Below are 23194 nucleotides of genomic sequence, written 5' to 3'. Positions count from 1 at the left end.
TCTTACATAGTGGACCTAAGGATAATTTTTCTAATTTGTTGTTGTTTGTTCCTGTTGGGATGGTTGTTATGAAAAAAAGCTTTCTCTGAAGCTATAGGACCATTTGATTTCAAATTTTAGAACCTGATGTTGGAAGAAGTCGCTAGAAGTCTGTAACATCTATTTTGTTTCAAATATTCTGCGACTACTATGGAGGCTGCCTATATTTTACCTCAATTTTTTTTATTTTCTGAATTTTTAGGCACATCTTCCTACTAAATTTGGTTCAATTCTTTGTAACATGAACTCATACGTTTAAGCATTGCTCTCTTGTTCTTTTTTCAGGTCAAGGAGGATATTCTTCCATTTCTTCGACCTGTATATTCAGAACACGGAAAAAAGTTATTCGGAATAACCCTGCAAAAACAAAGAAAAAGTCCAAGTACTGGCTGATTTTTATTGGAATATATCAAGTTTTTAAAGATGTAATTTTAGTCGAGACCAGTGGTGCTACTTTTTTATCTTATTATTTAGTTCTTCAAATACATTTGTCTATGTTTTTGAGCTGGGATTTATAAACTTTACATTTATTGAGTGATATGCCTAAAACCAGCGCTGTAGAGTTCAGAAAAATTTACAAGCGACTCCAAAATCTGAGCCGCCTCGAACATAGCCTCCAACTCCAGATTTTGATTATGGTTACCGACCTGTAGGGTTGACGCAAATTTTCAAACTATAAGAAAACCAAGTTTTGATACGAAAACTTATTGTCTGTTGAGGATATTTTAATTTTGTTCTTAAATTTGATTATCACCAATAGAAGTCTGAAACTCTTCAGACTCTGGCTCTACAACCCTGACTGAAAGATTTGCTCAGTTTTAAAATTATTATTTTTAATTTTAGATAAGCCTTGTGGGAAAAACAAAACCACTGAAAACAACAAAAACGAAATCAATAAACGAAAAGCAAGATCTAGAAAGAGAAGTAAATCATCAGGTGAGAGTGGACATGTCTGAATGAATAAAATACTCGCATTCCGTAAAAAAATTTCGTTATAGTCAGGGATGTCCAAAACGAACAAAGTAGTGCAAAACTTACGATATCTCAGCTGGTAACAAACAACACAGAGAAAACAATAACCATTATATTTATGCCATTTTAGATATTATCAACATGAAGAAATAGTGATTTAGGTAAATTTCCACATGTACATGCTCCCAATATAGAATGTATTCAATATTTAATATTCAAAAATATTTTCCCAGAATATATCCGGAATAGTTAAATATATAGTTTTGGCCATTCCTGGGGATATTATATATATCATTTTATGATGTATAATATTCTCATATGAAAACTCATTCGAAGATTTAATTTAACTTTTGATGTCATAAAATTATAGGAAGTGTTTAAAACAATGTTTATCTCCGCTATTCTGCATTATCAATTTTATCAATTTATAATGATTTCTGCAAATTTCTGTTGAACATACCGTAATTTGAAATACATTCCATATTTCATTAACGTTAACATTATTCCTTGTAAAGGAGACTATAAATATAATTGTAAGTGGTTTATCAAAGTAGATTATCTGAAGAATAAATAGAATATCGTAAATTCCACCACAGTTGATTCAATATTTAAACTATTACGATCCTTGCTCTAAATATAGTCAATTTTTTACTTTCAGACACTGACTTGACTAGTCCGCCTAGAAAACAAGCCTATCATTTGTTTGGCACTGCTCCTGTGTGGGATGACAGTAGTGCAGGTATAATGCTGTGTTTTCTTATACGAAATTAAATGCCTCAAGATGTTAAAAAGGTTTTTGTCATGATATTTAATGGCATTTATCATTTCATAATTTGCCGTTTTAGCTCCACGAAGAATGGGCATGTTAATAACCTCCATTGTCTAGCGTTATAAACAGTGAATTCTCCAAGGTTGTATTTTTTTCCAAATTTATTCTATTCTAATTTCAGTTTAATAGCCAATGTATGTATTATAGTTTGAATTTGCTTTTCATAAAATGTACTGATATGCAGCTTTTCATTAATTTGCATACTTTAGTATCTCTCTCTCATCCTTACGGCTCAAATTTGTGATTTATGTATCATGTTAACTTACTGAGTAAATTTTAAGGAAAAATTTTAATTCTTATTTCAAGGTCTGCAATCATTGAGTGGAAATTCAGATGTTGAAGAAACACCTGCTCTTGAAATAATATCGGTGAGATGATTTATTGTGTTAATTTTATATAGTTTTAGTCGCACCAGTCATCTCAGTGGTATCTTTAATCAACATTTATCAGAGATGAGTCTTATTTACCTTTGAAAGAGTGTGAATGACCTTGCTTTGAGAAAATTCCATTGAAATATGATGTGGTATCAATAAAGTTGACAGTATGACATACTCGGGTGCTCTGCTCAGTTGTAATAGTTGTAATGTTGTACATAGCAGTATAAGTCTATATTTCTTACCCAACTAGCAGTTCATTATTGCTGATGGTCTGATTCACTAGGAGTTTTTGATATAAGCAAATGATATGATTTTATCTGATATTTCGTTATATATTAGATACCTAGGCTACTGCTAGGTTTATATATCATTTTGAATAAATTGCAAATTAATTTCTAGTTTTCGTTAGATTGAAGTTTTTTTTTCGCTCAAGCCTGCTTTTCAAGAATTTTCACAAATGAAGTTCATGTTACTAAGATTGACAAATGTTTAGAATTCATTTTCAGAATTCAGTTTGTAATAATGATATTGTTGACAAAAACAAGTCATCATTACTAAATGGTGTTGCACAAAAGCAGAAAAGTAATTATCTCTATCACAAGGTTTTTATTATCTTTGTTTGTCTCCACTTTCTCTGCGTAAGCATGTTGTAAGGATTTGTTTGAGTAACAGAAATTGCAAATTAGGTTTCTTTCTGCTCGGATATTATAGACATAGTTGTCAGTTATATATAAAAGCTTAGTTACTGTAAATTAATATCTGTAAATCATCACTTTTTAAACGATCAAAAATTATTCATTGTAAATTGTTAGCTTTAGGTGACTTTTCAGTCAGTTAGATAGAAGGAATAGTAGAATTTGATATTTATTCTGGGGAAAGGAAAGCTGATAAAATGACTTAATCATCTGGTGAACCATGGCTGTCGTTCAGGTATCAGTCCATGTCGGATATGGGAATATTTAACCAGTTATTTTTCCCAGGTGCATGAACTTAATGACTAAGGAAGCTGTAGACAATGGGGGAGTCCAGCAACCCTCTCGCACATAATTATCCCCACAGGATTTGAACATGTAAACCCATGCAGGGTAATTAAAATACTAGGAATAGAAATGAAATTTACCAATCACCATAAATTGGTTATTTACATAAGTAACATTTCTTTGTTTTCACTGTTATTTAATGCTATTTTTGTTTACAGTCACCTACCGAAGAGATGGGTAAAAAAGGGGACAGGGGTAGAAAATCTAGCAATGAATCATCAACAAAAAAGAAGAAAGAGCCACAGGACGTGGCCTTGCAAAACAAGAAATCAAACGGTCCTAGGATTAAACATGTTTGCAGAAGGTATGTTAGTATCATATTTTAACACGATATAGAGCTGGATCTAAATATGCACTAGCTTGAACTACCCAGGTTGTTCTACCCAGGTGGTTATAAAAAAACTTGGGACTATTCTGAAGTTCTGATATAGTTTTTATGTATTTTTTCAGAGAGTGTGGAAACTGATTGTATTGATTCCTTTTAAATCTTACTCTTACTGAAAATTTGATTGGTTGTTTGTAACCTTTCAATATTTGCACTGTTTTCTTAGAACAATATTTTGTATCGGAGTTCTGAGTATTAAATCATTGGATAGATTTTAATGCATATCTGGGGCGAGGAGTTAGCGTGGTCAGTGCAAACCTTTTATTTGGGGATTGCCACTTCTGTAACCAGATAATAGTTACATGAATCATTTTTGCGATAGTAAAGAGTCCAGCAATACTTTTGCACATAATTTGAACCTAGGCCTAGGATAATCATTGATGTAACGGAGAACTTGTGTAGATGAAATGGAGCCTGTTTATATTAAGCATTCAGTTTTCCATATCTCTTTTTATTTGACATTATAGCTTGCATATAATTTTTCATCATATTAAGGGCTTCTCTTGTGACTGGCCATAAACCAGCAACATATAATGATGACAGTGTTAACCCACAACTGAGTGCATTGCCGAGAAAAGAAAGGGAAAAGATAGCAGCAGAACAAGGAAAAATAAGAGGTTTGTTCCACTGTTTTATAGCTGTCATATAATTTTTATTATTCTACCAACTTTATATATTGTATGAAGTATTGACTCTGCCTGTAATAAGATGAATAGTTGTTTGATTTGGGGAATGATACTGAGTCAGAAAGCCTATCAATATATATGGAGTATAGAATGTTTTTCTGTGGAATCAATCTTTATTGAAATCGCTAAATTATGAGTGCTATCATGTGGAGTTGTTCATATTCTACTTTGAATAAATGAAAATTGATCTTTCAAAAAAAAGAGAAAAGCCATAATTCTGTATATGAATGGAAATAAACTGTTTATTGTTTGTTTGGAGATCAAAATCAATATTTTGACCCCAAAATTTTATTAATTTTGCGATATTTGCACTTCTATTCTAAAATATTATAACACCTGCATATGTGGGGTTAAAACCAACATAATCAACTATATTTTATTTTCTGATCTTTAGATACGCAGAATAGGGAATTGTTATCTTCCGATAGTGATAACGAAGCTAAAGGTTCGCCAATCAAATTATCTGCACGAAAAAAAGATAAAGGAGTTAGATGTGTCACAACACATCCCGAAAAATTTGTAAAAAGGAAAAACGACAATAAAAAACGATGTAATTCTTGTAAAAATTGTAGAAGCCGAAAATGCGGAACATGCGAAAATTGCAAGTATGTTCTAAACTTGTATTATATATTTTGATTTTTACCTAGTTGATGTAAAAAAAAAGTTGCCATATGATGGAATATGTGATGTTCTAAAAATACTCTCAATGAAGTTTTAAATATTCAATTATCTGGACGTGAATAGTTTTAAATTTCCTAAATTCAATGTCGAGCTACGATAGCGTGTTGTCTACTGAATTTCAGTGTGAGATCTACTTCAAGCTAATACTATAGTGCAAGGGCCAAATGCTGTATTTACCATCTCCTCCTGATGGATATCACTTACCGTATTTTATGGACCATAAGGCGCACTTTAAATTATTTTTTTTGTCTCAAAAATCGATTATGCACCTTATAAGCCGGTGAGCCTAATGTATGGATCAGGTAGTGTTTTATGCTTTATCGCATAACATATGGACAAAACCCCAATCTAAGAAATTTATTGACTGCGTGCGCCTTATGGTCTGTATAATGCGGTATTTCTAATCCCTACCTGGATATGGCGGTCAACCTCGCACTATAGTAGCATCTTCATTTCCTAGCAACAAATTTCAATTCGTTTTCAGGAATTCGACAAATGACAACATCTGCTTGCGAAGACCTCCATGTTTGTATCCACCAGACAACACTAACTTGACTATGAAAGAATTACGGAAAAAATATAACTTTCCAACAAGACTTCCAACCAAACCTTCACCTGACATTGAAAAAATTTCCAAATATGAAACAGAAGCACAAAAATCTCATCAGGTATGAAGAATTTTGATTCAGAAGAGGGATTAAGTCGGTGTTGATATTCTGGAGGGGAATAAATCATTTTAAACACGGTATACTGCAGCGGTTCCCAACTGGGTGGCCATGACCCCCAAAGGTGTTTGGAGGGCGGTCCACAATGCTAGCTGTAGGACTGATTTTACATTTCCTTTTATAAAAAAAACTCGATAAGGCTTGCTTGAAAAGGAGATTTCACAGGGTGTTACCACTTTGTTCGAACATTATGGGGTTTGGTATCTATCAATCATAACATTCTAAATACCACTGTAATAATAAACAGGGGGGCCACGGGTGCTAAAAGCCTCTGGAAGTGGGTCATGAGCCATAAATAGTGGGAACCACCGGTATACTGTTTTTTCTCATACCATGCGATAGTATAATAAAAAATACTATTTATACTCAACTCCCTGAAATTTTGACTAATTGTATAAAACTTCACAGTGATGTTCTTTTTTGTGATGATTGACATTTTTATATAACATATTTATATACAGCTCGCTCCAAATAAGGCTCTGAACAAGCAGTCAGCTGCTAATACGGCTCTGCACAAGCAGTCAGCTCCTAATAAGGCCTAATTTTTTATTTATTTGTTTGCAGAAATCTGTTACAAGTGGAATCATATTGTCACCAGATTCTAGACATCGATTGCAACAGGAGTTGCACGAAAGGGACCAACAACAACTTGCTTCTATTGTTAAAATAGATGAGTGGAAGGTGATTTATTGTTTTAGGATTCTCGTCTGTGAATGCCTTTTTACGGATCTCTTTCATTGGATTTAGCTGTTAGGTTGGTACGCCATGTCAACAAGCATTAGGAAGATGCTTTCCATCACCTTTCTGAAAAAATACTTTGTACGGGTTTGCTGGATCAAATCCCAAATAGACAATTATGTGGAAATCATGGCTGCGTGCCTGATTGTAGGGTGGTTTATATGAGAGAGTCTTAACCATCGTAGGGGGGTTTGGTAACCACTGGCCAGTTACGACTTCCTCCACCGGTCATATTCATATACCTTGAATACTGAATTAATTAGCCCATAACAGACTTGACTCACGAACGTCTGCCCAACACCAATTAGTTGTAAATATCCACTTTGTAAACATTTCCATTTTGCTCATTCTGTTAAAATTAATTAATTTCAGGAGAGATATGAACTGGAAGACTTATGGAACATGGGAGGAGTTAGTATTATAACATCAAGAACCCCTTCTACTAAAATTGTTTGTTTCTTGTGTGGATCCGTCGGAAAGACCAGACCTCTGCGGAGAATTTCTTCAACTTCTGATTCCAGTGCTTGTTCTGATCTTATGACACCTATACCTTTGTTTATATTCTGTGTTTCATGCTGTGAACCATTCCATTCCTTTTGTCTTGATGATCATGAACAACAAGGTGCTATCAATGATGCCAAAAGAGGAATTTGGATTTGTAAAAGGTTTGTTAAAGTTTTTTCGTAGTCATTTTATTTGTTCAGATTAGAAGTTCATAAACGGACTACAATATGTAAATAACTACCCCACTACACCGTCTACTTTTTTGATCGTTTTTATTCTTCGTGATTCAATCACTTGTTTGTCAATGCAGTTCGAAAATCAAAAAGTATTCCACCCTTAAAACATGTTTGTTTCACTATAGCTTCATGCTTCAGTCCTCATTCCTTCTGCTAGATAGATGCAAGTTGAATACCATTGAGTGATAGATGGCTTTATTTGATAAAGATGCTCAGATGATTGCTAACATAAAGCATTCCATACAATACAACGCTAGCTCTAATATGGTTTTTACTAACCATGTTTTGGCTCCTTTGGCAGTTGACATATCATGCTAAGCATTAAGAACACACCTGCCATCGCATCTCGGATTTCCCTTCTCTTGTTTGCAGAGTAAATGTTGTTGGGAATAATCACATGTAAGAACATCACTGGAATCCGACGTCGTCGTAAGGTGGTCCATGTAACCGTAGTTTGGTCATGACTCTGTCAAGTCGGTTGGTCATACCATCATGTCCATGTATATGAAACAAATAGCACGTTAAATCATCCCTTACCTGACATGAACTGGTAATTGGATAAGTGGCTGTGCTTATCCTTACAACTTCCTTTATTTCTAACAGGTGTAAATCTTGCAATGTGTGCGGCAGACCAAATGACTTACTTGAATGCAAAAGATGTAACAAAACATATCACAGTCAATGTTTAGGACCAAGTTATCCTACTAAGTAAGTCGTCATTATTATTGCAATCTTATACACAAAAATCCTTGCTATTTTATTGTGATTCTTTTGCCCAATTTCATCCCTAAGAAACAGTGTTCGCTTAAAATAGCTAGAGAATATTTCGTACATGAGCAATAAAAAACGTTGATTACTTCCTTTTGGCTAAATTTGTTTCAATATTTTTTTCTCCCATTTGGTCATATTCTCACAAATTCGTTTACAAAGGTTGGTAATGAATGTTTTTCAACCCTTGAGCCAAGAAATATTCTCTCTTTTTTATGAGTTAGCACTTACAAGTTTATACCCATCAGTCCATTATTTTAATTTAAAATATTTAACGACGCAATTTGAAGGTATTGATCTCTAACTAAAACTCCTCGGATAACAATTATCACGAGTTATTTGATTTGTATCAAAATTTCAGGAATAAAATGAAAACTAACTAAGAAAGTAACAACTATCTATTTTTCTTCCTTTTTGTAACTAGGGCTGCACATTTCGAATCGAATGGTACATATTTTAAATTGATTCAGACGAAAATTTTGAATTGCGCTTTCTTTCAAAACCTTTTTGTTCTCAGGCCATCTAAAAATCGAGTTTGGGTTTGTATGCGATGCGTACGTTGCCGAAGTTGTGGGGCATCAAGACCCGGTAGACGCCCTGGATCGAAATGGACTCACGATTTTCAACTATGTCAACGTTGCGGTGATTTGTTCGATAAAGGAAATTTTTGTCCGATATGTAGAAGATGTTATCGTGATGAAGATTACGAAACAAGAATGATTCAATGTGGAACTTGTAAACGATGGGTTCATTCTAGATGTGAAAGTTTGACAAGTTAGTGGATTTTATTGTTCGATCTTTTGAAAAACAGAAATTGTGTTTTATTTTACTTATTCAGCTTGATAATTTATATAACATAACCTGAGATTTCAATTGTTTAGTTGCTCATAATTCAGATTTCAGACTAGTTAAATTGTTCGAGTATCTCACTTATTCAAGTGTGAAAATTGGGATATGTGTATATGCATTGTGGTTATCACTTCATTGGAGTCTAACTAATGCATATTCCACAGTTTTGAACATAATGACGATAATGTTTTAACATTGATATTTATTAGGAGATTGTGCTAATTTTAAAAGTCTGCAAATATGCTTTTTTTTGTATGACATGCAATTCTTGTATATGGGTAGTTTAGATTAGAGAGTACTACGGTATTGTTTATTGAACTGCAAGTCTTTTCTTCTTCTTTATTCCCCACTTCAGATCCATAGTATGCGGTCATCGCAACGAGGATGCTTGAATGAGATAATATTAAATAAGAATACACAAGCTATTTCCACAAAATAGAAAGTACTTTATATTTGTGAGCTTTCGTTATATCATAGTCTAACTTCTTCAATCAAGATATAATCTAATAAAAAAATGAGTCGCTTGCAATTGTGTGGAAGAAGATTATGTTAGTCTTATATAATTTTACTTGCTTTTCTCAAGATAGCTCTTACATCAAATCGTTCATAACACTTGGTTCATAGGTTATATCAGTTGATGTGTGGCAGTTTAAATACTAATTGTCCACCTTAAAAATTTCAGTTGAAATGTACACTCTCCTCTCACATCTACCTGACGATGTCCAGTATACTTGTCCAGATTGTGATGGAAGAAAAAATAAAGTTGAGTTGGAATTGAGCCTCAGTGATAATGTCTTGACTGATGACAGTGGGAATGATAGGTTTGAATGTATTTGTACTTGAATCGATGCTGATATGAATAGTGATCTTAATAATAATCAGAAATCGAGAATGGTTCTAATAATATTTGAATGTTTGTTTTTGTTTGTGCAGGAAGGTTAGTATTACATGTTGACATTCCAGCTACAAAATCTGATTTTAATTTCTAATTATTTTTGAGAAACTTGAAAAAATTATTCTAAATTAATTTAATGGGTGTTTCCTTTACCTGTGACGCAGACAAAACTCCTATACTCCAAATTACTAATCCAATATTCAAATTTGACTTTGTTTAAAAATGAATTCTTGGGAACCTTGCATACATGTAGGTGCATTAAATAAAAAAAAAATCAAGTAGTAAGCTACAATTTCTTAATTATTTTTTGATAAGTTATATACGATGTATTTGGATATTTTTCGTAAGATTTCGCCCACTAACATATTGAAAACGTCTTGTTTAGTTTGGAAGGTGATAAGATGCGATGTCTCCTATGCAAACTTCCTCCGCCATCTTGGAAAAAGAGAATTGAAGGAGAAATTCAATCTGGAATTGAAAACGTTATGATGGCTCTGTTTCATAGCAAGGATGCTGCTTGCATTCTTAAAAAGGTATGATCAATAATTGGGACAGGGAAAGAATATACTTCATGACTATGAAATCTTAAAGTTTTTTTAAAATAGCCAAGAAAATATATCGCTACTGTATATATAGTATGTTAACCCCTAGAGATGTATTAAATGAAGTGAAAAGTTCAACACTGATAAAAATTAATCATTCCTGGTTAAGATATATTGAAAACTATTTTCATAATTAAATTAACAAAATTGTAATTGTTTTGGGAGTTTACGAACACCCTGTCTATTGGCATATTCGCAAAAATATATATTGAATATATATAAAAAAATTTTCTTCAATATTTGGAGAGTTCATAATGTGACTTTCTCAAAATATTTAATTCATTTTAAATTTTTTACTTTCATGTACAAAATATGCCATTTCACCTGGAATGTAGAATTTTGAAATATGTTAAGGGAATTTCAATATTCTGTTTGAAAACAATAATCTAATACTTTTAGTTATGATATTTTTATCTTTATCAAATTATATCTCATGATGAAGTTATTGAGGACATATTTCTGTTTTGTTATCATATATAAAATGAAGGGCTGAACGTGCAGTCAGTGAAAATTTTCACCATAGTCCAAACTTTGGGCCTTTTGGTATTCGAACATTATGACTTCTATTTGGACTCCCAGCACGAGATTGGGGTAATTTCAACTTTGACACCAGTTTTCAATAATGAGAAACTTTGGGTGTATGCAACCCTCTTCGCGTGTCTCTTGAGAATGCTTAGTCATCTTAATTTAATGTCTTTGTCAAAAAAAGGTTTTTGTCAAAAAATTAGGAGTTTGTTTGAAATTTCTACTCTGACATACACCAAAAAATTCCTAATTTCTGCTAAGTCTGCTATCGGCTCCATAGTCCTGATATGACGTTTTATACCAGGGGTCGGCAACCTGCGGCCCGCGGAGCAATATAATCCGGCCCGCGACGCTTCACTGAATTATAGTAACAAATTATAGCTGTTTTGTCGATTATGTTCCTTTATGCAAAAGAATTTACGTGTAGACTAAATTATATTATACATAACGAGTATATAATTCACAATTACTCGTTTGATGAGCCTATAATTTAAATATAATTTAGACAAATGGCAACAAAACGCAGAAAAGTTGATACTAAGTGCAAATGGTTTAATGGCGCAAAAAATATTGAAATGGTCAGTCTTCGCGTGCTGCTTAAAATTTAACTTCTGATCTGTGATAGAATGTTCGATTTTTAACTTTCTAAAAATATGTGCGGCCCGCCAATGACTTTCAACCTTTAATTTTGGCCCGCGAGCGACAAAAGGTTGCTAACCCCCCGTTTTATACCCTTGTCTTTTTCTATCACTTTGCTTATTCAAAATATCATTTTTTCTTTGAATAATTCTTATTTATGCTTCCAGTCAGCGGTGCATGATACTGAAGATGAGAGTCGTCCTGTCGATTTATTCACTGTGAGATTTGCTGTACATAATCGTCGTTACAATTCTGTTGCACATTTTTCATCTGATGTTTGTTTTATTCTCAACACTGTTCACAATGAAGATATCATGGATACAGAACAGCAGGTGCGAATATTTTCTTTAGAATTGACGTTTACCAACCGAGGAGGAATTCAATTGATTTAGCAACTCAATCTCATGTCAGACCTTGGATGTAATGAGACTTGGGATGTAACTGGTAGAATAGCCATGGTTTTTTTCATCATTAATCTGTTGTCAACAACTTACTATTTAGAATAATTCCTCTCTTCTCCATTTTTGCTTCATATTATTCTTGGATGAAAGTGATTTTTTTCCCAACACTAACTTTTTTCCCAACAATAATTTAGCCAAACAATCGGTACTCCCGAAGTATCTGAAACAAGATGGCCGACACCGGATCGTAGTATGTGTACCAGGCTAAAGTCAGGCCATAATTTTATTCCAATTTTTCCTTATTTTAGTTCTATTACGAGTTCGGGGACTAGCCAAGTGGCTCCTGAAGTATTTGTAACTGAACTTATGGCCTAACCCTAACCTGGTATACATACTACGTTCCGGTGTCCGCCATCTTGGTTCACATACTTCGGGCGTACCAAACAATCTGTAGGTACATTTCCGGTTCAAAACGGTTTCTAAATAGTTTTTCTTCCAACTTTCCCAGGTGAATGATGCTTCAAGCAAAAAATGGAAGCGGAAAAGATATAATGTTGGAGCACGAGGTGCTTTCATTCAAGAAATGCATAATGTATTTCCATGGTTTGATGTCGAAACAGGAAGAGTCCGTGATTCAAGTGATGTGCCAGAGTAAGTTCTTTGGTTTTACTGTGGGTGAGAGTTGGAATTACTTGAACACAGAGCAGAAATAAAGTATTGTTGGGGATAATGAGGTTATTGATCTATCTCAAGTTGGACTAGAGTCGCATTCATCAAAAACTCCAAGTGATCTCAGTTATGTAAATGAAATGACTAGAACTCATCTACCAACTCTAGTGAGTTTTGATTGAATGATTCAGACTTAAATTACCAGTGACTTGACCTGGGGTGTAGGAATTTTTACTCAACACTGAAATATAAATCTGCAGAAAATGTTATTTGTGGATTATAATTGTACCTGAAACAAAATACCTAAGCTCATGGAATAGGCAATGGCCATTTCAGAATATGTTCCACAATAGAATTTATTCAAATACAAAAATTGTTATAATTGTTGGAGGCCACTATTTATTGGAAGCACCGAGATTGTTTCTATTCAGCATTGCCTGCCCATTTTATTATACCCTGGGTAAGGGGGTGGGTACGCTGGGTCAGGTCATTAGAACCGTGTGAGCAGCGATGGTGACATAGCTGAGTCTGACGTCTTATCAGCCACTTTTGTATTGTTTTCAGAGATTTGCTTCCACATGCAACATTGCCTCCCCACAATGATCATAACTATGCACAATGGCAAGATAGAGACATTGATTTAGTACTAGGTGGCCCGGATACTCCGATGAAAAATCCACTTGTTAACGATTCACCAACGAAATCTGAAAACATAGGAACTGTGATCTGGGCGCAATCTCCTCAAAAACAATATGAAGATATGCGTCAATGCTTGTTTTGTGGAAAATATGGAGATGATCATCCTACTGTAAGTTGCTTTTATTGATTTCACTGATTCTTAATCTTTTTTTGTCTTGCACTTTTTTGAAACTATTGACGGATTTGACTTTTTTTTATATCGACTTTTTCAATTATGTCGTATTCTAGAACTGAACCTAGCCATAGATGTAGATTTTTATTGGTCTCTCTAAACTGGTATCTTTTGCTTGGAAAAATTGACATGATTGAAAATTTGTATTCATTTAATATAAGAAGGGTGAAAATATCTATCTTTAGTGGTTCAAGAGCCTTAGACGAGTATATTTCTGTTTGAACATACCTTTGTTGGAAGAAATGTTATGGAAGTTGGTAACAAGCCCCTTGAGATTAAGAAATTCTCTACTTAATGAACAACTTATTTTCTGACTTTGTTTACAGAATGCAGGTCGACTTCTTTACTGTGGACAAGATGAATGGGTTCATGTCAATTGCGCTTTATGGTCGGCTGAAGTTTTCGAGAGACATGATGGATCATTACAGAATGTGTATTCGGCAGTTTCAAGAGGGAAAATGATGGTATGTGGTTTTTATTTCACTCTCATGGTCTAACTCCCATTTCCCCACTGGGAAAGAATTTTGCCGTTCTTTGATGGGAATTTTGTGTTATAATTGCTGTAGTATAATAATATTCTCCAGTTCTTTATTATTAGCACTAAACACTCATTTATGCACACAATATACCACATAAACTGTACAAACTTGGAAATGTGACTTGAGCATAACACTGGCTAAGGATCTATTATTAAAGGGGTTAATAAATAAAATACATTTCCTGCATATTGATGGCAAAAAAGAGTTGTAATATAGGCAAACAGCAGGATTTTAACAAAAAAGGTTGGGAACTAATATTCTAACTGATTAATAGAAAATTAACATATCATATGAGCTGTGTATTGCACAGTGTATGTTGATATCTTGTATTGAACAAATGGGCAAATAGGATGTTATCATGCACTTTTCTAAAGGGTTTGGAAAATGGATGAAAATTGTTTCTGAGAAATTTACGAAATTTCGGAATTATTTTGCGATTTTTTGCTGAGTTGTCGTTTACTAACCTTTCATTCCTTTCATGCTGTTTTATAATAGGATTGCTATTTCAATTGTTGTTATGAAGTCAGTTCTTAATATATCTAACCCAACCCAGTTTGTTGTTTTTAATCAGTAATTATTCAAGTATTTTTACTTCATTTAATACATCTGTTAGGGCCAAAACAATATATGGTCATCATCTCATCAATAAATTCCCTTCCTAATTACTGAAAATTACTATTCTTTATTTTGAAAGATTTTATAATTTCTATTGTGACAGATTGAATTGTAATCTAATTAAAGCTCACATGTATACTTTCAAATTGTACAAGCAATTAATGCTTCTCTATATCCTGCTTATGACAAACTATAATTGTACTATGAGTTAGATGAATAGTTTTAAGAGGATAGGATTATTGTAAGTTCTATTGTAGAGAAAATTAAAGGCTGCAATAAACAAATCAAGATGTTTTTTTTGTTTTGAAATCATTGAATGTTTTGGATTTTAATTGAACGTTGAGACTAGTTGTTACGAATATTCAATATCCGTGTATAATTGTTCCCCGTATTAAGGATTATTAGAATAAATTGAAGCAGCTAATTTATTTTTTCATCTGAGCAACTGAAACCTGTATTTACTCTTTTATCAAATTCTTCTGTGAACTCTGGAAAATTTTTTTTCTTTAGAATAGACATTTTCATGCAGAACGTGCGATATGTGTATTACGTAATATTGTTTTATTACAATTTATTGATTTTAGGTTTGATGTTCATGCCTAGCTCTATCAATTGTGATATTATACACAATTGTGTTATTCATAGTTGTTGGCATATTTTGGCATTATGTTATGATATGGTCTTGGTGGTGCGGGGCGCATCTTGCTTAGCGTTATGAATTAGCTCCCCACCCCAACTCCGATTACCCTACGTGGGTTCAAATTTTATGTGGAATAATTATGTAAAAGAGGATCTCTGGAATCCTCGCCGCCGTAGGATTGTTCATATAACCGCTGGCGATGTTGCGTCTTCTATTATTAATATTAAATCTATGCATCTCAAACAAATACTTAGCTATTCCTGTATGTGGCATGGACTGGTAACGGGATGATTGAACCGTCTTAATGACTTTGCTATCCCATGGGTTAAATATGGAAATCCTACCCGTCTCAAGCTGTTGCTGTAGGCCAATCTCTGATTTATTTCATTCTTATGCACTTAGAGTAAAAATTATAAATAGCTTTTATTCATATTGTGAAGGCTGTAACAATTTGTATATATCAATACGTTTATATAATACATGTCGCTCTCGAAGCATGTGAATTAAGATGGCGAACATCGGAACAGAGTTTGTGTACCAGTCGAGGGTCAGTCCATAATTATGTTCCACGTTTTCTTATTTTAGTTCTATCACATGTTCGGTGACCGACCAAGTAACTCCTGTAGTATTTGTACCTGAAATTATGGCCTAACCCTAACCTGGTACACATACTACGTTCCGGTGTCTGCCATCTTGGATCACATACTTTGGGATTACCTAATATACAATGAACAAGATTTTGAAATTATTACATTATATATATTTATATGTACACTTATGTTTTGCACCAAAATATTAAAAAAAATACAATGCAGAGACTCGTAGTAGAAATATTACATGTACAGAGCTGTATTCTATCATGCTATAGTCTGTGTGGGACTCCCAGATTGTGAGAAAGAGCTGAGTGTATTGTGCTGATTATATTGAGGAGCTTTCACTTGTTGACTTTTTACCCTCCTTGGTATGTACAGATGCATCTATCGGCATAAACCGAGATGGGCAGAAAACCGTCATAGTTTTTTTCCAATCTGGGAATGATAGAACAGCAACTACAACCTTCAATAACATGTTTGTTTTAGATAATATATCAGCTATATCATCATTTACCAGTTTTTTTATTGCCGTAGAAATGATGCCCAACAACACGAAGGTAAAAGCAGCAATAGCTGCACGCTGAAGATTGCGAGTAATATCCTTGTTATGTCTTGCTTGCTGATTCGACGTGTGCTTATATAAAGGATGAATAAATAGACTCAAAAGCCCCGCTTGAGCCAGAACAGTAAACCCAAATGCTGCCATCATGGGAATATTGTACTTGGTTCCATTTCTGGCTATGGTCTCACACTTGTAGTTGATTAGTTCGTAATTTCTTAATGTAAAGAACATTATAATCACTCCGACGATGAGCAAAATCATAATCAGCAAAGATGCTATGCTGATAAACCTAGTACAAGTATTTGTTAGATGTGATATGGCTGGGTTTTTATACAATACTCTTTGACGAAGCCAATATAACATAAAAACTGTTGATGATTGCGAAGCCGTTATGAATCCATGAATGCGCATAGTGATGTCACAATGGACCGGTAATCTCAAGAAGTATAGAGATTCCATCGTATTTGCATACAAACAACTGATAATTGCAATAACTATCATCATGATCATGGTCACTCTCATCAGATTTACAGTTTCCATGTTTTCGTTTCCATCATGTTTATGAATCAGCTCTCTCTTGATATAACAGACCATTATGTAGAATAAAATAGCTGTATATATGGAATACACAACTATTTTCAAAACATAATATGTCTTCTCCATAGGTTGTGCCATTTCTGGAGTAGTAATGTTGGAGTTATTGAAGTTCATTTTGAATTCTTCTGTTCAATGCATGTAAAATATAAGGCTTGTTATACTTAGTGAACCTAATGAAAAAATAACATATTAAGAAGAAAATTTGCGTAAACAATTGCCCAACCTCTTGTGCTACATTTCTTCCTTATTCGCCTATTTTAAAACTCTCATGTATATATAAAAACTCTTCTAGCTAATCATGAGGAGGAAAAAGGGGAGCGGAAAGTCGTTAAGACAGCATAATTATATGACGAACCACTGGTGGAAAGCCATATGATTAGGCCATCCTATTGGCTTTACTCTCTCCCGGATAATTATGTAAATCTGATCATAAACGAGTAGTTTAACTCCGTGGCTTTTGTAAAGTTTCAATAGTTTATAATCCGTGCATAAATAAGTATTAGAGTATTTCTATATTAGTAAAGATTATTCATAATACCATACTCTGTTTCTCTGTATGAAGTAAAATTTCCACTCTTAAACAAGTGAGTTCATCATATTGAGGGATTCCTCCCAGAGAGGGTGACCACTTTTTAAAATTTATTTTGACAAAGTCATGACTACAAAATATATTGGTATAACTGTGTCTTTTGCAAAAACCATACAATTGTTCTGTCATTGATTTTTCCAACTGATTCAACTCTAATATAACAACCTTATATATTCTGGTGTATTTGGATTTCAATATTTCTAGGATCAATTGTATGAAATCTATAATCTCTTGGAGTATGTTTGGGTTATAATGACTGGGTATTGTTCTGAAAGCTATATAATGACTATGTAGTTATGCAGGAAGATCTTTCTTGACAATTTGATCGGATATGTATTTAGGATTACAAAATGACAGTCTCAGGAAAAAGGATCTATAATATTCATTCTTTGTAAATATTATATATATAATCTTTGTCTCTTCTCTGCAATCTGATTCTATTCGCGGTTGTAAAAAATAAATAATATTATGAGGTACATTCAATTTGAAAACCACAGTTATCAAAACTGAACCTCTGACTCCAACTGGCAAAAGCTTCCACTGGGTAATATTACCGTAGGCCAGTGTTTCTCAACACAAATGTCATGACCCATGACTGGGTCACCTCAAATTATACCTCAAATTTTGAGCAGATTCTAATGCATTCAGTGGTATAAAAATAAAAGTACTATATGTTTTGATTTAGCATAGTTTTTCGTGTGGGTAGGCCAGGAGTTTTTTTCTGATAATTTGGTTCCGCATAAAATGCTGCAGTTTGATTAATAAGAGTGAACAACTGTTTAGCACTGGGAGTTTGCGAAGCCCTGCGATAGGCTATAACACTCATCCGATAACATTGTTCACTTATATGTGAGGGGCTGTGCCTTTTATTATTAGTTAATGTGGCAAATAAAATAGCTGATGAAAACCCATTAAAAACAAAATTAGATTTTTTCATTAATGAAAAGGTATTACGGAGTGAGAGAGCCTTAATTAAAATGGATTATAAAGATTTACTGTTTTAAACTTTTCATTACTTTTTTTTCAGAAATGTGAATTTTGCAAGTTACCAGGGGCAACTGTTGGATGCAATACTCGTGATTGTCCACAAAATTTTCACTTTTCATGTGCAAAACTCGCTCAATGTACGTTTCAAGAAGATAAGAAAGTATTCTGTGCTCGACACGTACGAAATGTTGATGGAGAGGTGAGTTTAAATGTTTATTCATCTCTAATTCGAAGATTTTTAGTATTTCCCTTTTTTATGGAATATCTATGCAAATGTTTACCAATGAGATTACCGACTATTTTATAAACAGATGAAACTATAATTTTGTATTCAGTTTTTGTGTTTCAATTGCTCTACAAGCTATACGATTCCAGCTCTATTCAACTCTAGTCACGAAAAGTGTCTTGCTGCAAGACAATTTCATTTTATAGCCATATATGGCATATTCATAAAAGTATGATTATGCTAAGGGAAAAATAGTAGAGCCTGCAATTTGAAATTGGGAAAATTCACAATTCACTACAGACTTCAAGTTGCGACTCTAACCTAGAGTTAAACAGAAATTTTGATTTCGATCCTGGCTCTCAACCACTTGAGGAAATCAAATTTCTTTAAGACTAGTAAGGAGCGCTAAGTCAACTAGGACCTTTTTTCGTTTTTGTTGAAATTTTTAACTTCAAATATCATCATTTTGAGTCTGAAATTTTAATTGTTGAATACAGGTAATCAGAAAATTTGATATCTGACTCCAGAGTTTAAAAATACAACTCTGGATCTGACGCAAGACTCCAATGAAAACATACCAAACACAAAACTCCACAGCCATGAAAGTACTCACAATTTACCGTTTTGCTCAATTAACTTATTATAAAAACAATTTGTATTCGAAGAGGAGAGTGATTGAAGACATTAATAATAACCACAATATTTCTTAATTTTCAAAGATAGTACCAGAGGAAAGATTTGAGGTTGCAAGACGTGTTGTTGTTGACAATGATGAAATGCGGCCGAATAAAAGATGGCAGCGTGGCATGATGTCACAGGACATCACTATACTACTCGGTTCTGCAATAATTCATCAACTTGGTCGTTTATCACCTTCGTCAGATAGTAAGGATTATCTGATACCAGTGCATTTCAGGTAGGCTGATATTACTGGACATAATATGTACCTCGTTTTATTATAATGATTTTTGTGTGCCATGACGTCTTCAAAAATCAGGATAGTCACGTTTAGGCTTGCACGTAATTTACGGATTTACGGAATTACGGAATTATTTCGAGTTACGGAAGCGAAGTTATGAATTACGTAAAGTCGTAATTATTGGTCGAGCGCTTTCGCGATTGAAACGAGCTCTCTCCAGAGCAGTCAATTCCGTCGATTGTAAAAAATTAAAGTTTAAGTAAAAGAAGTTAGAGTTCCGGTATTCGCAGCCGTTTTTCTCTCTCTTGTTAGGCAGATGGGGAAGGCATAACGCGTCATTTACTAACCTATTATCAACTTATCTAGGATGGCCAATGTACATATTAACCGTAGATAAGGAATAGACTTGTGTTGAGACCGATGGACGTCAACACACCTGGTTTCAACTTCTTCGGGTGAAATGACTAAAGAATGTAAGAGATCAACTTATAAAACATGGTCTATTTGTAAATGCCGTGATAATTAATGTCGCGCTTATCAAACATCAATATAAAGACGGAAGAGAAATTGCGTAATGAACCAACCCAACTTAGTATTTTCGGCATCGGTAAAGCGATTGAGACGGCAGAGAAACAACAATACGACGGGATTTCCCGTGTTTATTTTGCGCGAGATCCATTTTCCATTACAAAATCTTGATGTTCTGTTTCCGATTTGGCATTGCTCAATATGTTTTTCACAATGCCTCGCAATATGTCGGCCAAACATGATTACCTGTCTTTACCAAATGCGGCAACTTATTTCGATTTATTGTCGACTCGAATACCACCGGCACTCGACCAAACTTGTGTCAATCTTGGCAAATAGGATTGTCGACTTGAGTTAGAAAAATAAATTAATATTTTCATGAGTGCAAAATAAATGTCACAAAATGCATTGTTTTGCGATATAACTTTGTATTTTCAGAGAAGGCATGTCATATAAGTACGGTATTGTAAATAATGCGCAAATAATTAATATTTGATCTAAATTTATCGCAAATAATGTTATAACTTACAGGCCGCGAAATGATTTAATGTAAAATGAAGCATAGAATTCGGAATATCGTCAATAAGTTGGCATCAATAATTATTATAAAATGCTAACTAAGTAGTAAAGTCGGATATTGTAAAAAACGGTGAAATAACAAGTCTTCGTCGCGAGGCAAGCGAATGTATAATCAAACGAGAGAATACGCTTGTAGTTGATTAATAAATTAGCAACCCTGAATTTTTATTTAATACGAAAGTCGTATTAATACGTTAATACGATTTTAAAAAAGTGAACTATCGTTTCTTAAATATATTACCAGTGTTGGTAATGATAAAATTGATCGCATAAAATTTGGTGATAAAGTGGATAAAAAAAATCAAAGCTAATACAAAAGATGAAAATCAGAATAAAATTATTTTGAATTCACTCCTTGATATTTGTCTTTAACATCTGTCGCCTGCGTGTAGCACTGCCGGGAATATAAAAACCAAGCTTCGATGTCCCATTCGGAATAGAAGTGGATTAAATTGGTTGTTATGATAGGTTTAAATGTGTGAAAAAAATATCGCAATTACGGGGTCATTACGTAATCGATTTGGCCGTAATTACGGAATTAATTTTTGTCAATTACGTGCAAGCCTAGTCACGTTAGTTTACTGTGAGAGATTTCATACCCATAGTACTTCGTTTTGGCTTTTGTGCCCATATGTTTGAGCACTGCTCGCCACTCTCATCGTTATTCATGCTAATACTATGAACGAGAAATTAGCTATTCAGACAAAGTATTTGTTAGAATTAGTTGCAATCTATTGAAATGTATAATGACAATAAAAAAAGGAGCATGTAACTTTTGAAATCCCTTTTTTGTCACAAAGTGGAATTGCCCATGCATTTTCCTCTATGTTTTTTTGTTTAAAACCTCATTTGAAGTTTGTCCAATATAAAGAGTCTTTATTCTCTTAGTCTATCCAATTGACAATATTTTTTGCATGTCTTTACATAGAATGACTCGTATGTTTTGGAGCACTGTACATGCTGGACATCGTGTGAGATACACCATAACTGTAACGGAACAAAAATCACCTTATGATGGTCCAGCTGTCATTGGTGGTTTTGGATCTGCAAGTAGTGGAAAAGTTGAAAGCCATGGTAATCGAACAATTTCACATGCCCAAGATGGTAAATATATACGACTAATGTGCTTTTTCACAATTGTTTCCATTACATTTTCTGTTATATATTTTATTAGGAATAATGAAATGTTTAGATAACATTGGGTTCGGGATAATTTGTGTTACAATAAAAAAAAATTTTGATATCAAGCAAACGAGACCGGACTTTAATGAAGATTGTAATCTACATTTTCATTATTTATTATGGATTGTGAATATTCATGCTGTGTTCAAGCTCACACCATCATTTGTGTACTGTCATTGCCTATAGAAAGAAATTATCATGGAAAAGGTTTATGTGGTATTCACTACACACAACTGTTTTACTCATCATATGACTTGAAATATTTCAAATCTTACGGCAACCGACATTTACTGGTACATGTTATGCCACCATAATTTCACTTTTAATTTTGCTCACAGATAAGATCCCTTTACTTGAGGGTAAGTGAATGTGATTTCTATTTAAGCAAATTCTCTTAAAAATATACGTTAGTTTCAATGGAGTGAAGGTATGACCCTTACACCCCTAGAAAAATAAGAATACTCTACCTTATCGACTACCTATCAAAGTTCTTCTACACTTTTTTAAAGTTAGTGTTTTGCTAACTGGGCCCTCAGGGTGTTTTTCAGGAGGCTCATGAGTAAAGGTCTTCACTGGGTACTGTTTGCGATGAGTTCATTAATCTATGATTTGTTCATTTCGTTAACTGCAATGCATTTATTCTTCTGCTTCCATTTGTTCTGTTTATTATGGAGTGTAGCACAAAAAATAACTGATGATAAAACGTTCAAAGCAAAGCTGAGTATTTTTATAAAAGAGCACAAGTGTTGAGAGTTTAATAAGCTTCAATTTTATATTCCTTTATACAGATACTACTCAGTTTCCTGTGTCTAAGAAATCACCAAAGAAACCACGATATCCTGCTGTTGATTCATGTAGATCTAATTTAATTGATAGAATGCAATCTACTCATGCTCCACTACATCGTAGAAAATCACATGAACATCCTGCCGTTGAACCGGAAGTTATGAGGTATCATAATATAGCAAGTTTCATGTATTGAGTGCTTTGAGTTTGTTCAAATTTCATGTTCAAATCTTGTTCTGCCTGTGAAATAGTTGACAGGGGTTTTAATATGATATATAATGGATATAACTAACAGTAAGTGAACAATATTCAAATATTTGGACACAATACTTCCCCAGTAGCCTGATAGCACGAAGTTTGTCAAAAAAATATTGGTAGACAAGCAATGCCGACATTGTTGGAAAAGCCCTATTGCAACTTC

At 33.7% G+C, this 23194-nt stretch overlaps 1 protein-coding gene across 2 annotated transcripts in view; it reads left to right on the top strand.

Moving 5' to 3' along the window:
* The window catches only part of LOC120325631 (histone-lysine N-methyltransferase 2A-like), a 49870-nt gene that overhangs the window by 13676 nt on the left and 13000 nt on the right, over positions 1-23194 (top strand). For both annotated transcript variants that reach the window (XM_078111478.1, XM_039391699.2), the window contains exons 19-40: positions 325-421; positions 883-975; positions 1670-1750; positions 2147-2208; positions 3416-3561; positions 4138-4259; positions 4723-4933; positions 5494-5677; positions 6299-6415; positions 6845-7137; positions 7816-7920; positions 8498-8754; positions 9512-9650; positions 10110-10257; positions 11658-11822; positions 12400-12542; positions 13125-13368; positions 13758-13895; positions 18594-18752; positions 19499-19695; positions 21734-21909; positions 22776-22938. In XM_078111478.1, the coding sequence (XP_077967604.1) occupies positions 325-421; positions 883-975; positions 1670-1750; positions 2147-2208; positions 3416-3561; positions 4138-4259; positions 4723-4933; positions 5494-5677; positions 6299-6415; positions 6845-7137; positions 7816-7920; positions 8498-8754; positions 9512-9650; positions 10110-10257; positions 11658-11822; positions 12400-12542; positions 13125-13368; positions 13758-13895; positions 18594-18752; positions 19499-19695; positions 21734-21909; positions 22776-22938 (3440 nt within the window). The remainder of the gene's footprint in view (positions 1-324; positions 422-882; positions 976-1669; positions 1751-2146; positions 2209-3415; positions 3562-4137; positions 4260-4722; positions 4934-5493; positions 5678-6298; positions 6416-6844; positions 7138-7815; positions 7921-8497; positions 8755-9511; positions 9651-10109; positions 10258-11657; positions 11823-12399; positions 12543-13124; positions 13369-13757; positions 13896-18593; positions 18753-19498; positions 19696-21733; positions 21910-22775; positions 22939-23194) is intronic.

The sequence above is a fragment of the Styela clava genome, chromosome 4, assembly GCF_964204865.1.
Source record: "Styela clava chromosome 4, kaStyClav1.hap1.2, whole genome shotgun sequence".
NCBI lineage: Eukaryota > Metazoa > Chordata > Ascidiacea > Stolidobranchia > Styelidae > Styela > Styela clava.
The sequence above is the reverse complement of the archived record's forward strand: the minus strand, read 5'-3'. Positions and strand labels throughout refer to the sequence as shown.